Genomic DNA, 16583 nt, shown 5'->3' with positions numbered 1-16583 from the left:
TTGTTTGACAATTATGTAGAACAATGCACAAGACAACAAAGAAAACTTCACAGACCAACAACAAATCACAAACGGGCACACTGCTGCATGTATAATTGAACAAAGACAGTATGCGCAATGTTTGAACAGGTGTTTATTTCATTGTTAGAACCTGCAAATGAACCATGACACAGCACTTCATGTCATGAACGAAATCATATCTTCACACACACACACACGTACACAGCATGCTCGTAAAATTAGGCTAGACAAGTACGTTTCTTCAAACACATCATGGACCAAAAAAGGAGTAAAACATGAAAAGTTGATGAAACTTCATATACGAATAATGTACATAAAACAGTGTGGAAAGATGAACAGCCTGATGAACAGTCTTTCACACACATAACCATGGACATAACGTCTCAATTACAACCATGCATACCACAGACAAAAACAACAACAAAACAATAGTTCAAACAAACAAATACATGTCATACCCCCTTCCCAAAACCCCACTTCCATGAACAGTGTTAATTACAGTGAAGTACAGATTAAACTGGAAGGACAGAAGAGAGGAGAAAGGGCAAGAAATGTGGACACATCTCAGTCCTGTAACTGCAACGTTTCCCAGGATGGAACAGATCAGACTGTCATGAACACGTCAAAACAGTCTGTGTCAACGGTCACACCGGTCACTGCTTTGATACAATGGACACACAGGTACCCACTGCCTCGATACACAATTGACGCACCTTAACCACTGCCATGACACAACTGACACACAGGTAACCACTAACTTGGTACACAACTGACACACAGGTAACCACTGCCATGACACAATTGACACACCTTAACCACTGCCATGACACAACTGACACACAGGTAACCACTACCTTGATACACAACTGACACACAGGTAACCACTACCCTGATACACAACTGACACACAGGTAACCACTGCCATGACACAACTGACACACAGGTAACCACTACCCTGATACACAACTGACACACAGGTAACCACTGCCATGACACAACTGACACACAGGTAACCACTACCTTGATACACAACTGACACACAGGTAACCACTGCCTTGACATAATGAACACACAGGTAACCACTGCCTTGATACACAACTGACATTCAAGTAACCACTACCTTGACACAACTGACACACAGATAACCACTGCCTTGAAACAACTGACACAGTCATATGGTGACATTTTCAAATCATACACATTCATACCATTTCACGCAGTAGTCACAACAGTATAGTAACCACATGACTTACAACAGTGATCATACAGCAATAGCCAGTTTAAAAAACACACACAAAAAACACACATGACTACTGTGATCATGGAACTTTACATAGTGATCATGAACTTGAACAAAAAAACTACTGGTGAACTTCACACAGTAATTAACATCAACAACACTTCTTAAGTATGGCCTGAACATGTGATCTGGAATTAATGGCAAGGGCATGAAATCTTTCTGTTACATGTTCACTCAATGCTAAAAACTGCTATAACTTGCACTTGAAAGGTACTTACATGACCATCTTGTTTTTTTTGTTTTTGTTTGTTTTGTTTTTTGAAGTGTTTTTCCTCCACATTCACAGATTCTCAGGAAACCACAGAGAATTATTCTACCAGTGTTATCAAAAAGAGATTTTGAATTTGTCTGCCAAGCACAGAGAAATAGTTTGCCAACCTCAAACACTTCAAACTGGTCACCCACAGACAGACTGAAAGTCATCCCCTTTCACTGTCAGTGATATCAACCATCTTTACCCTGCAAGCACCTTGACCCTTGACCCCTCTGGTATACACACTAACACCCCCTCCAATCCCTCCCCTCCCCCCCCCCCCCAACCTCTGAACAGCATGAACGTTTTTTATTTTCCCTAACACAACGCAGAGAACACACATAGTAACAACACAACACAGCTAACACACATCATAACAAACAACACACCACGGCTAACACACATCATAACAAACAACACACCACAGCTGACACACATCATAACAAACAACACACCACAGCTAACACACATCATAACAAACAACACACCACAGCTAACACACATCATAACAAACAACACACCACAGCTAACACACATCATAACAAACAACACACCACAGCTAACACACATCATAATACACAACACACCACAGCTAACACATCATAACAAACAACACACCACAGCGAGAACACATCATAGCAAACAACACACCACAGCTATCACACATCATAACAAACACACCACAGCTAACACATAACAAACAACACACCACAGCTGACACACGTCATAACAAACAACACACCACAGCTGACACATGTCATAACAAACAACACACCACAGCTAACACAAACCATAACAAACAACACACCACAGCTAACACACATCATAACAAACAACACACCACAGCTAACACACATCACAACAAACAACACACCACAGTGAGAACACATCATAGCAAACAACACACCACAGTGAACATACATCATAACAAACAACACATCATAGCAAACAACACACCACAGTGAACATACATCATAACAAACAACACAACATACATCACAACACAGCTACCACATAAGAAACCACACAGCTAACTGATCAACAAACAACACAGCCAACACACATCTTAACAGCTTCAACAATCGTGATCATCCATTTCTCATCCCCCTCCCATCTTCTTAAAAGAAAAAAGGGAAGAAAAAAAAAGAGAAGAAAAAAAAACCCCCAACAAAACAAACAAAAAAACCCCATCAAAACATTGACACACATTCTGAAAGACTTATTTCTTCCGAAGTGATGTGTCCACATGGCACAGATACTCTGCCTGTCTTGTCTACTGGATGATATTCTTGGTATATCATACACTGATCATATCAACAACAACATCTTTCATTGACTGGAGAGTACAATACGCAGATCTGCATCCACACTTGCCCGCCTCCCCCCCCCTCTCCCTCACACACACACTATCTCTCCCACTTGCCCCCCCTACCCCTCTCCCTCTCTCTCTCTCACACACTATCTCTTTCTCTGTGGAGATTTGGCCACTTGGCTGTGCTTGAACCTCTTTCTTGCTAGCTCTCATTTTCTCTCTCTCTCTCTCTAACTCATCAGCTTGCTGTATCCAGCAGAAAATGCCAATAATGCACACAGGAAGAGTGTTTCATGCCGCTCTGCTTCTCAGAGTGAAATCCCTCAGAGCGCAAGAGCAATGCTGGCTGATGCCACTGATCATCCCTGGTTGCAGAGTTCTGTCTCTATTTTCTTTTCTGGTCATGTCATTTCAGGTCGAACAGTGGTCATGTTCGGTCCCCTAGAACTTCAAGAAGCTGATAACAAACTCCTTATACCCACAGTGAAAGACACACACACACACACACACACACAATTTCATAGGAGAACACAGTGATAACAGAAGAAGAAGAAAAAAAGATGCATTTCTTTGGGGAATCCACCACCACGTCAGAACACATCACACTTGTCAAGTGATTCAACTGTTGGAGGAAAGGACAGCCTCCACACACACACACACATTCACTCTCACCAGCTGGACATTTGAAGTAGTAGTATTGGTCACAATAATTACTGCCAGAAGAGAAATAATAATAATAATAAAAAAAGAATCCCATGGTCCCCCCCATTCAATCAACAGTGGATTGACGGGTGCAACAGCCAAGTGGTTTAAGCACTGGACTTTCAATCTGAGGGTCACCCACAGGATGCTGCAATATCACTATGAATATGCCTGAAGTATCACCATGATGATGCTTGTAATATCACGATGACCATGCTTGTAGTGTCATCACCATGACCGAACTGTTAATATCAGCATGATGACAGGGATGCTCATTATACTTTACAGCCTGGGCAACGTGTTGTGCTGTGTGGCCACACACTGTGTGTGTGTGTGTCACTGTAATGCTGCAGACAGCCATGCGTGCAGTACACACATCACTACAATCACAGGGAGAGACGCACACACCACCCCACCACACCCTACTGCAGTGTGCCAGAGTTTTCCACTGTCAATATGTACAACAATCACTGGGACAATTAGCTACACACACACACACACACACACACACACACCAGTCTACAATCACGTGAAATACACGCACACACGGACACAGATCAGTCTGCAGTCATGCAAAACACACACACACACACACACACACACACACACACACACACAGAGGGACTAGACATGTTGCACACAGGAGGGGGTGTGGGAGGAGAGAGGAGCCAATGAAGGATGGGAGTATAGTAAGTGATGGACAGAAGTGTGTGCTGTGATGAACACAACACACCAGCACTGCAAATAATGACACAGTACAAGGGTGAATACAGACCCCACACACACACCCCTCCACCCCGACACACACACACACAATGGCATTGGAGGCAAGGGATGGCGGTGCTGTGCTCTGATGAATTCACAGGGAAGGACGCCTCATGCTGACCAGTAACCCCCAGTACTGAAGGACACACTGGAGGTATATCGCTTCACCCAGGGGGAAAAAGGGTGGGGTGGAGTGCAAGGAAGGGACGCTGGAAGTCAGCCCATCAGAGAAACCACGTCACACAAACTGTCAGGGGTTGGGAGGTGTGTGGGAGGGTGGGGAGTGGTAGGGGAGGTAGAGACAAGTCACAACCAGGTCACTGGGGGAGGAGGGATGGTCAGAGGTCAAGAAATAATAAGGGCACCAGGGGTGGAGGGTCAGAGGCAGTCCAGACATAACTAGGTCACTGGGGCTCTAGGGTCAGGGGTCAGTCAAAACTAGGGCATGGGGGGTGGAGGGATGGTCAATATATAACTAGGATGATTGGGGCGGAGGGTCAGGGGTCATTTAGGACGTAGCAAGGGCATGAGGGGTGGAGGGTCTGAGGGCAGTCTAAACAAATCAAGGTCACTCCAGGTTGAGGTTCATAGGTCAGTCAAGACATAAGGTCACTGGGGGAGGAGGGAGGGTCAGATGTCAGTCAAAACAAAACAAGGTCACTCCTGGTTGAGGTTCATAGGTCAGTCAAGACATAACAAGGTCACTGGGGGAGGAGGGAGGTTCACAGGTCAGTCAAAACATAACAAGGTCACTGGAGTTGGAGGGTCAAGGATCAGTCAAGACATAACTAGGTCACTCGGGGGTGGAGGGTGAAGGTCAGAGAGGAGGGGCAGTGCATTTATGTGAAAATGTTAAAACAAACTAAAGAAAACTGCATGCATACATGCAGTATTCCTCTTCTAACTCCATCACAACCCCAACAGGGAGCTAGGGACTGAATGAGTGTGTTGACAGCAACATTATGTACAGTACTGCAAACAAGAGGATGGTAACAATGCACAGAAATTCATATGGGAGGTGGGGGGGGGGGGGAAAAAAAAAGGGGTGGGGGGGGGGAGGGCAGTGAGTATGGATGGGGGCTTGATCAACCTACATGTGCACCAGAGACAAGAGTGGAATGATATGTACACTATGAATGCTGGTGTAGTCTTCAACAAACACACACACACTCTCTCTCTCTCGCTCACAATGTGCAGTGGCAACAAGTGCTGGTGGGCTTATGAATGACAAATCATCAAGTTGGGGGCATTCTGAACACACTTCATCACAGGGCCGCTATTCCCTCCCTTTTGTTTGTTCAAGTTTCCTCCCCTTACATCCACTGTCGTCTCAGGGTACAGAATTCTCTCCTTCCTCCCCTGCACGAACGATCTGCCTCTCAATCACACTGACAGCTAGCATTCCTTTCCTGCTCTCTTCTTACTTTTTTTTTTCTTTTTTTTTTTTCCTTTTTCTTTTTTTTTCTTTTCTTTTCCTGCCGTCCAGTTTGAGAGAAAGAAAGACAGGATATGTCATCACACTATTCACATGTCAGTACTGTTATACATATTATGCCACTGGAATTGGTCATATTATGCAATAATCACTCACAAACACACACAGAGTATCAGTACAATTCTAAAAAGATTCACAGAGTTTACAAGAATGTCATAACATTGCCCAGTACATCACACACCTTCCTTTATTCCATACACACCCAAGCGCATGTGAGTATAGATTTTCAGAGAATACACACACGCACAGACTCTTTCTATCTAGCATAATACATTCTCTCTCTCTCTCTCTCTCACATACACACACACAATCACACCTTCTCTCTATCACAATACTCTCTCTCTCACAATAATCTCTCTCTTTATCTCACTTGCACACACACACACACACTGTTTCTCTCTATCATAATACATTATCTTTCTCTATCTCACTCACACACACACACAGAGCAGCCTACTGTGCCGTGGAGGCGGCCAGAATGGGGGGCGAGGGGCGACGACGACGACGAAAGCTGAGGCTGGGGCTGCGACTCAAACTCCTGAAGCGTGACCTTGACCCTGACCTTGACCTGGAGGAGTATTCGCTGCTGGAGGAGGAAGGGGGGGTGGGTCGGTAGTAGGGCACAGGGCGCTTGCGTGCACTGCAAGACAACCAACACCAACCTTCAGTTTGCGGTTCCCCCCCCCACCCCCCCACCCCCCCACTGTGCTCTTCTGACTGATTTCAACAGTCCTGGTTCCTCTCTCCACTAGTTACTCTGAGAGAAATTTGCGCTCAGACTCAGATTTTTAGATTTAAAAAAAAAAAAAAAAAGAAGATAAAAGTCATAACTGTTTCTTTTAATTATCATTATCTTTTAAAATGAGGTCACAATGTAATTTCTCATGTGTGATAATAAAGAACGCTAGACTTATTCAATTTTGGCCATAGCCCCATGTGAACAACAACATAATTGACATGTCAAAATAAATGATAAACATAATATGAGCAAAGCAACTTCTTTTAAAATGAGGCCACAATGTAATTTCCCATGTGAGATAATAAAAGAACACTTGACTTATTCAATTACGGTCTATGAACATGGGACAATAACATAATTTACATCACATGTCATAATACATGGTAACATGAGCAAAGCAACTTCTTCCATTACCAACTCTCTCTTTCTCTCTCCCCTAACTACTCTGAGAAAGACTCAGACTCAGATTTGCTCAGATGATTTATTCAGTTAAGGCCATAGACCCATATGGACAGGAAACAACAACAGAATTTGCACGTGTCATTGTAAATGATATTATCATAAATAGTGAAATTCTTCCATAACCAAGTATCACCAAAATTAAGTGACAAGTGTCTCTCTCTTGCAGTTGAAATAGAGAAAGAGAGAGAGAAGAGAGAGACAGAGAGAGAGACAGAGACAGAGAGAAGAACCCACATGCATTGCAAGGCAACACACCAGGGCTTATCTTTCTTGATATATTCTTGATCAGGACTGTGTGTGTGTGCGAATGTGCATGTGTGTGTTTACACAAACTCTTAATGCAAATTTTGGTAATCAAACAGCAATGGCAGACACCATGCTAACCGTGCACAATTTATTTTTCAAGTGTCTTTTCAACCTAACCTTTGCACTGCTAACTCTACACCACAAACATGTTCATTATTTCTCACAACGATGACTGTGGCTGTATAACGAAGACAGTAGGGGAGGATTCATGTTTTAGCTATCATTCAAACATATGAACAATACCATTCAAGCTGAACAAGAAAACACAGTGTTAAAAAAAAATGAACAAGAGCAGCTCACCTTCTGCCCCTGAAGAACCCACATCACACAGACTGCAGCTGACAATCCACACACACACACACACACACAAGGACTGAAGACACCACACGGTCCACACCACACCATTATATATCCACCCCCGCAGCTTCTGAGCTAACCATCTCCAGCCTGGTCTTTTGAAGGCATGATCAACACGTGTGTGAGTGTATAAATCTCTGTGCACAGTTAATCAATCACTTTAACTGTCTGAAACAAGAGTACAGAAATTCACTTTCAGGCTTGTACTGCTATTGTATTGCACTGTGTTTGCACTGTACTGTATTGCTGTTTTGTCACAACAGATTTCTGAGTGTGAAACTCGGGCTGTCCTTCCATGGAATGCTGCCACAAAACTGATGTGAATGCATTTGTGTCCATACACACACACACACACAAATATATATATATATATATATTTATATGAATGCCCATGTGCATGTCCACTTGAACATTTATACAGACATGTGTGAGAGCCAGCCCATGTTGTTATACACAATGACGTGGGTTGTATGTGTTCCATCTATGTCAATGTCAGTAAATGACAAGGTCCTCATGTTTGTGTGTCATTTCCCTCATTGTATCTATCCCACCTCTATCACATAGCTGTACTCCACCCGCTCCAACACAACCACAATGCACTGTCAACAGTCTGGAGTTATGTTGGGCAAGACACTGCATTATAATCAAATTCTCACTCAGATAGCCCTGACAGTAGTTGCCCCCCTCTTCTGTTCTGATGGTCACTGTCGGACACAACAGACCATCAAACATACATACACAGCACAAGATATCATCTGGTATCAACATCACACAGTCTCAACATCATAGGTCATTCTTGCGTACATTCACACACATCAAGCAGCTCATGCTGTTTTGCCACACCCCATAAAAGCACTTGTCCCCCTTAGCATACACAAGCATACAACCAATGTGCACATGTTACACAGAGGGCCCCACAAAGCCAAGCAAAAATCACCACCCAAAAAAGCATGCACAGCACACAGCCGTCGACTCTGAAAATGTTATTCTAGGAGGGGCGGTAAAGTCACCAGTGCGATGAGCATGCCCTTCATGCACAGCATTCACACACCTCCTTACAGCAGTCAGAAGCCTTCAGCCCTGACCTGGGCACACATCCACCCATCAACTGGGCTTCACTTGATCACATCAAGGAGCTACTCTGCAATGTCTGGTTACATCTTGGAGTGACGATGTAATTTTTGGTTAGATCCAGGAGTTAATCTGCAATCTTATTCTGCAATGTTTGGTTAGATCAATGAGTTACTCTGCAGTGTTTGTTCAGATCAAGGAGTTACTTTGCAATCTCACTCTGCAATGTTTGGTTACATGAAGGAGTTACTCTGCAATGTTTGGTGACATGAAGGAATTACTCTGCAGTGTTTGTTCAGATCAAGGAGTTACTTTGCAATCTCACTCTGCAATGTCTGTTACATGAAGGAGTTACTCTGCAATGTTTGGTAACATGAAGGAATTACTCTGCAGTGTTTGTTCAGATCAAGGAGTTACTTTGCAATCTTACTCTGCAATGTTTGGTTACTTCAAGGAGTTACTCTGCAATGTTTGGTTACAAGGAGGAGTCACTCTGTAATGTTTGTTCAGATTAAAGAGCTACACTGCAGTCTCACTCTGCAACGTTTGGTTCCATCAAGGAGTTGCTCTGCAATCTCACTCTGCAACGTTTGGTTCCATCAAGGAGTTGCTCTGCAATCTTACTCTGCAACGTTTGGTTTCATCAAGGAGTTGCTCTGCAATCTTACTCTACAATGTTTGGTTTTTGTCAAGGAGTTGTTCTGCAATCTTACTCTGCAACGTTTGGTTCCATCAAGGAGCTGCTCTGCAATCTCACTCTACAACGTTTGGTTTTATCAAGGAGTTGCTCTGCAATCTTACTCTGCAACGTTTGGTTTCATCAAGGAGCTGCTCTGCAATCTTTCTCTGCAATGTTTGGTTTCATCATGGAGTTGCTCTGCAATCTTACTATGCAATGTTTGGTTTCATCAAAGAGTTGCTCTGCAATCTTACTCTGCAATGTTTGGTTTCATCAAAGAGTTGCTCTGCAATCTTACTCTACAATGGCTGGTTCCATCAAGGAGCTGCTCTGCAATCTTACTCTGCAACGTTTGGTTTCATCAAGGAGTTGCTCTGCAATCTTACTCTACAATGGTTGGTTCCATCAAGGAGTTGCTCTGCAATCTTACTCTACAATGTTTGGTTCCATCAAGGAGTTGCTCTGCAATCTTACTCTGCAATGTTTGGTTCCATCAAGGAGTTGCTCTGCAATCTCACTCTGCAATGTTTGGTTTCATCATGGAGTTTCTCTGCAATCTTACTATGCAATGTTTGGTTCCATCAAGGAGTTGCTCTGCAATCTTACTATGCAATGTTTGGTTCCTAGTTGCTCTGCAGTCTTACTCTACAATGTTTGGTTCCGTCAAGGAGTTGCTCTGCAATCTTACTCTACAACGTTTGGTTCCATCAAGGAGCTGCTCTGCAATCTTACTCTGCAGTGTTTGTTCAGATCAAGGAGTTACTTTGCAATCTTACTCTGCAATGTTTGGTTACTTCAAGGAGTTACTCTGCAATGTTTGGTTACAAGGAGGAGTCACTCTGTAATGTTTGTTCAGATTAAAGAGCTACACTGCAATCTTACTCTGCAACGTTTGGTTCCATCAAGGAGTTGCTCTGCAATCTTACTCTGCAACGTTTGGTTCCATCAAGGAGTTGCTCTGCAATCTTACTCTGCAACGTTTGGTTCCATCAAGGAGTTGCTCTGCAATCTTACTATGCAATGTTTGGTTCCATCAAGGAGTTGCTCTGCAATCTTACTATGCAATGTTTGGTTCCTAGTTGCTCTGCAATCTTACTCTACAACGTTTGGTTCCGTCAAGGAGTTGCTCTGCAATCTTACTATGCAATGTTTGGTTCCATCAAGGAGTTGCTCTGCAATCTCACTCTACAACGTTTGGTTTCATTAAGGAGTTGCTCTGCAATCTTACTCTGCAATGTTTGGTTCCATCAAGGAGTTGCTCTGCAATCTTACTCTGCAATGTTTGGTTCCATCAAGGAGTTGCTCTGCAATCTTACTCTACAATGGTTGGTTCCATCAAGGAGCTGCTCTGCAATCTTACTATGCAACGTTTGGTCAGATCATCAAGGAGGGACATGACTGTTCTACAGATCTGACAGTTTCAGATTGTCCTCAAAGTTTCATTTCCCTCTGTCACACCCATGTCAGCGGCAGGGTGCAGTGTGTGTCGGGACGAAGGAGTGTGGGCAGACAGTGGGTCTGTCCTGTCCTGTTTCACTTTCTCTGGGAGGCGTAACTGTGTTCGGACAAATCCACACATGCCACACCACATCTGCTAGGCTGATGCTTGACCAGCAGCGTAACCCAACGCGCTTTGTCAGGCCTTGAGTGCATGCATGTTGTATTTGTGTGCCTATCGGCGTGGATTTCTTGTACAGAATTTTGCCAGAGGACAACACTTTCACTGTCACAGGTTCTTTCTCAGTGTGCCAAGTACACGCTGCAAACAGGACCTCCACTTTTCATCTCATCCGAATGACTAGACGCTCAGTTTAATTTTACAGTCAAAGTTGGGAGAAAGGGCGAGAGCAGGATTCGAACCCAGACCCTAACAGACACTGTATTGGTAGACAAGCATCCACAGAGAACACCCCAGGCTTCAGGACAGAATAGACAAGACAGGTAGGTCTCTTAACGCGTCATTGACGAATACCCCTTCCTGCTGCACATGCTTACTCCCTCTGTGTTTGTGGGCTGCAACTCCCACGTTCAGTTGTATGTACGTGTAGGCTTTAAACTTATGACAATTTTATCCTGCCATGTTGGCAGTCATACTCCATTTTCAGGGATAGGCATGCTGGGTATGTTTCTTGTTTCAATAGCCCACTGAGCACTGACATGGGTAACAGGATCCTTAATGTGTGTGTTCGCTGTTCTGCATGTGTATACGTACAAAGGAGGGGTTCAGGCACAAAAAATCTTGCACATATTCTGACCTGGGAGACTGGAAAAATCTCCACTCTTAACCCACCAGGTGTGCCAAAACTGGGGATGGAACTCGGGGAAACTCGAGTGAGAATCCAGCTACCCATTTGGCCCTGCACCCATCGAAAGCAAGGGCAAGAGTGGCAGGTCTCTTTACAGGTCACTGACAACACCTCCTCTTGCTACACATGCAACAATATTCTCAAACCAAGAGACAGGTGCTAAAGTGTCAGGCAGATGTATGATATCCACTGCCAAGGGACTGCAGAATGACTGGCAGCAAGCTCTGTCCTCATTGGTCAATTCTTTAACATGACTGGCAGCAAGCTATTTCCTTATTGGTCAAGTCTTTAACATGACTGGCAGCAAGCTCTTTCCTTATTGGTCAAGTCTTTAACATGACTGGCAGCAAGCTATTTCCTTATTGGTCACTTCTTAAACATGACTGGCAGCAAGCTCTTTTCTTATCGGTCAATTCTTTAACATGAATGGCAACAAGCTCTTTCCTTATTGGTCAATTCTTTAACATGAATGGCAACAAACTCTTTCCTTATTGGTCAATTCTTTAACATGAATGGCAACAAACTCTTTCCTTATCGGTCAATTCTTTGTCAATTCTTTAACATGAATGGCAACAAACTCTTTCCTTATTGCTCAATTCTTTAACATGAATGGCAACAAGCTCTTTCCTTATTGGTCAATTCCTTGAATCAACATGATTGACAGCAATCTCTTTATCCATCAATACTGCCAACACAAATGACAGGAGGATCTGTCAATCCTTTTTCACCGGTCCCTTTATTCAACCACCAAGTTTGGGTTCATTCTCTCTTACTGTAATTTTGTAAAGCATGCATCACCATTCAGTTCAAAGAGAAGAACATGGAAGTTTGGTACTGTGTACGTTCCCGTTCAGAGTGAAGCCAAGCTATGGACGCAGTGGCGAGGGACTCCTCCCTTACAGCCACTGTGCTTGAGAACTACCATGCACCGGGTTAGTGGGTCAGCCTCGCAAACACACTGCTGTTAGTGCTGTCAACCAAAGGTCTTGGCCATCACCACCAGAATCAACGGCACTGAGCACTGTCTGACAAATCAAAGGCAACAGCCGCTCCTGTTAGGATCAAAAGCATTCGGGCACTTGAGGTTAGAATCAAAGGCATTGGGCATCAGTGTTATAATCTAAATCGTAATCAACTTTAGTAAGGGGTGGGGAAGAGAAGAAGCTTCAAGGAGCAATACCATGAGATCTGGAAGAACCTAATATCGGCTCCTGCGTCGCCGTGATGAGTAATAGGGTGACGGTGAACGGGACGGAGATCGAGACCGTCTACGGGAATAAGAGCGGGATCGACGCCCCCAGTGTCTGGAGGATCGGTGTCGGGATCTGGACCTGGACCTGGACCTGGATCTAACGCCATGGCAACAAAAAGAACAAAAAAAAAAAGAAAAAAAAGACACAACATAAAAACAACAAAATAGGTACCAACAACATAATAATAATTTAAAAAAGCAACAAAATAGGTACTAACAACGTGAAAAACAACAACAAAATAGGCACTAACAACATCAAAACAAACTGAAAAGCCGCTCCAAGGACACAAGAGCCACAGTGCAGGGCCTGGAAAACCGAGCACACAGCCCTTAAATGTGCTGGTACAAGTCATTCCATTACCACCCTTATCACAACGTGGGCATCTTTCACCTCCCTTTCCCTCCTTCATTCACAAAGTCCTCCTAAAAAATTAAAAAGAAATAAAAAAAAAAAGAATAAAAAAAAAAGAAGGTCAAACACAACTGTCAAATGTCCAGCAACGTCCCCTTTCATCTAAAATTACCACTAAACTAATAATCAATGTTACATCCATGCTTGAAAATTGTCCCCACCCTTTTTTTTTTCCAGTTTACTTTGGAAAAGTCCGTCAGACATGCGACATAACATGACTACAAAAGTCTTGCATTCATTTCAGAGCCCAGCAGTGTCACCGATGTTTGAGTGTGGAGACTGGTCAGCCATGTATGTGCTCAGCACGCGGCCCTGTGTGGAGCACATGGATGGGGCCTAAAAGGAGTGCGCGAGCCGTGCGTGTGTGTTTCTAAATGTTGTGGTTTTGTTGTGTGATTTATAATTATGAAGTAATTGTGAATGCGAGATCGCAAGCTTGTAATTTTTTTGGATAGTTTTCGCATGCTACATTCCATATGAATGTTTTTATAAAAATGATTAAAGTGATATATTTGTTTCTTTTAATTCTTCTTCTTTTTTTTAAATTTCTATCTATTCATTTATTCACTTAGATTTTTCACTTAAAAAAAAAATTATCTCTTCATTTATTTTTGAGGAGGTCTTTATTAATCTATTCATCTAATTCATTTATGTATTCATCTATTTTCAAGAAGGTCTTTACTTCTTTAAAAAAAAATAATCTTTTTTAGGAGATCACACTGTGATTTCTCATAAAATATAGTAATCAGTATACATGTACACTTGACACTTTCTGCGACTGCTTCACCTGACCTCAGCAACCTCTTTACGTCCTAACAACTCTAACTGGGGCATCACTGGAAGACAAGCCCAACCTGCTATCCAATTATCAGAACTACAGCCTTCTAAAATCCCCAAACAAACCAAAATAATCAGTAACACAAAGTGACGATGCCACATCTGGGAATACTTAGTCTTGCAGCTCTGAGTATGTCGCACAGTTAAGGACGACACTCACTCTCATTTAGCCTTAGGTGGTGTTCTGCAAGTATCCTTTTTGTCACTGCTAAAAGTCTTTTCAGCGCGGTTCTAACACATGCTCCTCTTTATCGCCATGCTGGTTTGCCCATTAATTTTGTGGCCTTTCAAAATTTCTGATTCTGGCAGAATGCTGGCACATTATATGTGTCTACGCTGTCATTGTAATTGTCTGAAGAAGCCAACTACATGTGAATAAAAAGAAAAAAAAAATTCTGGAACAGAAACACTTTTTTTTTTTTTTTTGGTACTGTGGTGACATTTTTGTTGATTTTCTGGTTTTCTGGAACACATTCTACGGACATAGTAGGATGGCAGACATGCCCGACTGCAGCCATGCATCACTGACAACACTGAAGAGCCTGGTCATGTTTTCCTGGCTACCTCAAATGGGTGGTAATACTGATGACTTGTACCAGGAAAAAAAACAAACAACAAAAAAACCCCACCAAAAAACAACCCAAAAACACACATAAACAAAAACAACACCCCATAAATGCAAAATATTCCGTAAACTTAAAAGTGAAAAGCATTACAATAGCTTGAACTCAAATGCTTACACTGATCATGATCCTGTGATTGACAAACTTAATGCAAACAAATTGAAAGCAATATTACATTTGCAGACAAAGAAAAAAAAAAGTGAGAGAAGAAATTAAAAAAAAAAAAAAAAACCACTTCAGCATGCAGTCATGAATTATCTCTCATAGTGAAACACCACTGGAAACTAACAGCAAACATAGGTCAGACATAAATTCATACCCATCATTGAGTTTTTTTTTTTTCCCATGTTCATCAACAAATCCACTTGCCAGATTTACCAGAACTGAAAGTGGTGGATCCAATTACATTACCAATATAATCAGCTAAAAAATCAAATCATCTTTTTAACTAGATACAATTACACATATATGCTTCTGCAAGTGACAGGGGAAAACAACAGAATGACAACAGCGAAAAAATGATGACAGTGAAAAATCACACACAAACACACACAAACACCCACCCAAACACACACACGTACACACACAAAGACCCACACAACTGCAGAGCACAGACACACACAACAAGCATACACTCCAAGAAGGGGAGCAATAGCAACAAAACAAAACAAGAAAAAAATACCAAACAAAATAAAAACAAAAACAACTTAAGCACAGACACTGTGACAACATGAATCCCTGACAACAAGACCCCACCACCCTTACCCCCCCAGACCACAGGATCCTGTAAGGACAGCACAGTCACACCAACCCCTCACTTCCAACAGGTGGTCAGAACCCTGCCCACACCCACACCCCATGCAGGTGTGGAGGTCCCATCCTAGCCCCCCATGGTTCACCTGGTGATGCGACGTTTATCCAGGTGACTGGGCGACCCTCGACGACGGCGGATGGACGGACTGCGTGACGTCCTGCTGCGACTGCGGCTGTAGCTGCGACTGCGACTGCGGCTGGCCGTCTTGGAGCGTGAGTGAGGGCGCCTGTAGATCCAGGAAGTGATGTGTTGTTACACTGTGGGTCTGCTGCATGTGGTCACACCCCCGACACACACCTCCACCCCCACCTCTCCCCATTGTCTTTTCCAGTGATGCACATCAGTGAGGAGGACACACTCTTGTGCTGTGTCAGTCCCCCTCCCAAAGAGTCAGTCCCCCGCCCAAAAACTCTCCCAAAATCAGTCAGTCCCCCACCAAAAGAATCATTCCCCCTCCCAAAAACTCTCCCAAAGAGTCAGTCCCTCTCCCAAAAACTCTCCCCAAATCAGTCAGTCTCCCTCCCAGTCAGTCAGTCCCCCTTAGAGTCAGTCCCCCTACCAAAGAGTCAGTCCCCGGAGTCAGTCCCCCTACCAAAGAGTCAGTCCCCAGAGTCAGTCCCCCCATCCCTACCAAAGAGTCAGTCCCCAGATTCAGTCCCCCTCCCAAAGAGTCAGTCCCCCTCCGAAAGAGTCAGTCCCCAGAGTCAGTCCCCCTTCCAAAGTGTCAGTCCCCCTCCCAAAGAGTCAGTCCCCCTACCAAAGAGTCAGTCCCCCAGAGTCAGTCCCCCTCCCAAAGAGTCAGTCCCCCAGAGTCAGTCCCCCTCCCAAAGAGTCAGTCCCCCTCCCAAAGAGTCAGTTCCCAGAGTCAGTCCCCCTC

General features: G+C 43.6%; 1 protein-coding gene across 3 annotated transcripts in view; it reads right to left on the bottom strand.

Annotated features, from left to right (window-relative positions):
- Positions 1 to 115: 115 nt before the first annotated feature.
- The window catches only part of LOC143274749 (uncharacterized), an 86770-nt gene continuing 70302 nt past the window's right edge, over positions 116 to 16583 (bottom strand). For 2 of the 3 annotated variants that reach the window (XM_076578663.1, XM_076578664.1), the window contains 2 exons: positions 15792 to 15932; positions 116 to 6488 (listed from right to left, as the gene is read on the bottom strand). In XM_076578663.1, coding sequence (XP_076434778.1) covers positions 6302 to 6488; positions 15792 to 15932 — 328 coding nt within the window. In that variant the 3' untranslated portion in view covers positions 116 to 6301. Of the gene's footprint in view, positions 6489 to 12948; positions 13118 to 15791; positions 15933 to 16583 lie in introns of all 3 variants that reach the window. The other variant, XM_076578665.1, reaches the window with a different exon arrangement.

Source organism: Babylonia areolata, chromosome 29 (assembly GCF_041734735.1).
Source record: "Babylonia areolata isolate BAREFJ2019XMU chromosome 29, ASM4173473v1, whole genome shotgun sequence".
Taxonomy (NCBI): domain Eukaryota; kingdom Metazoa; phylum Mollusca; class Gastropoda; order Neogastropoda; family Buccinidae; genus Babylonia; species Babylonia areolata.
This window is presented reverse-complemented; position numbering and strand designations above follow the sequence as displayed.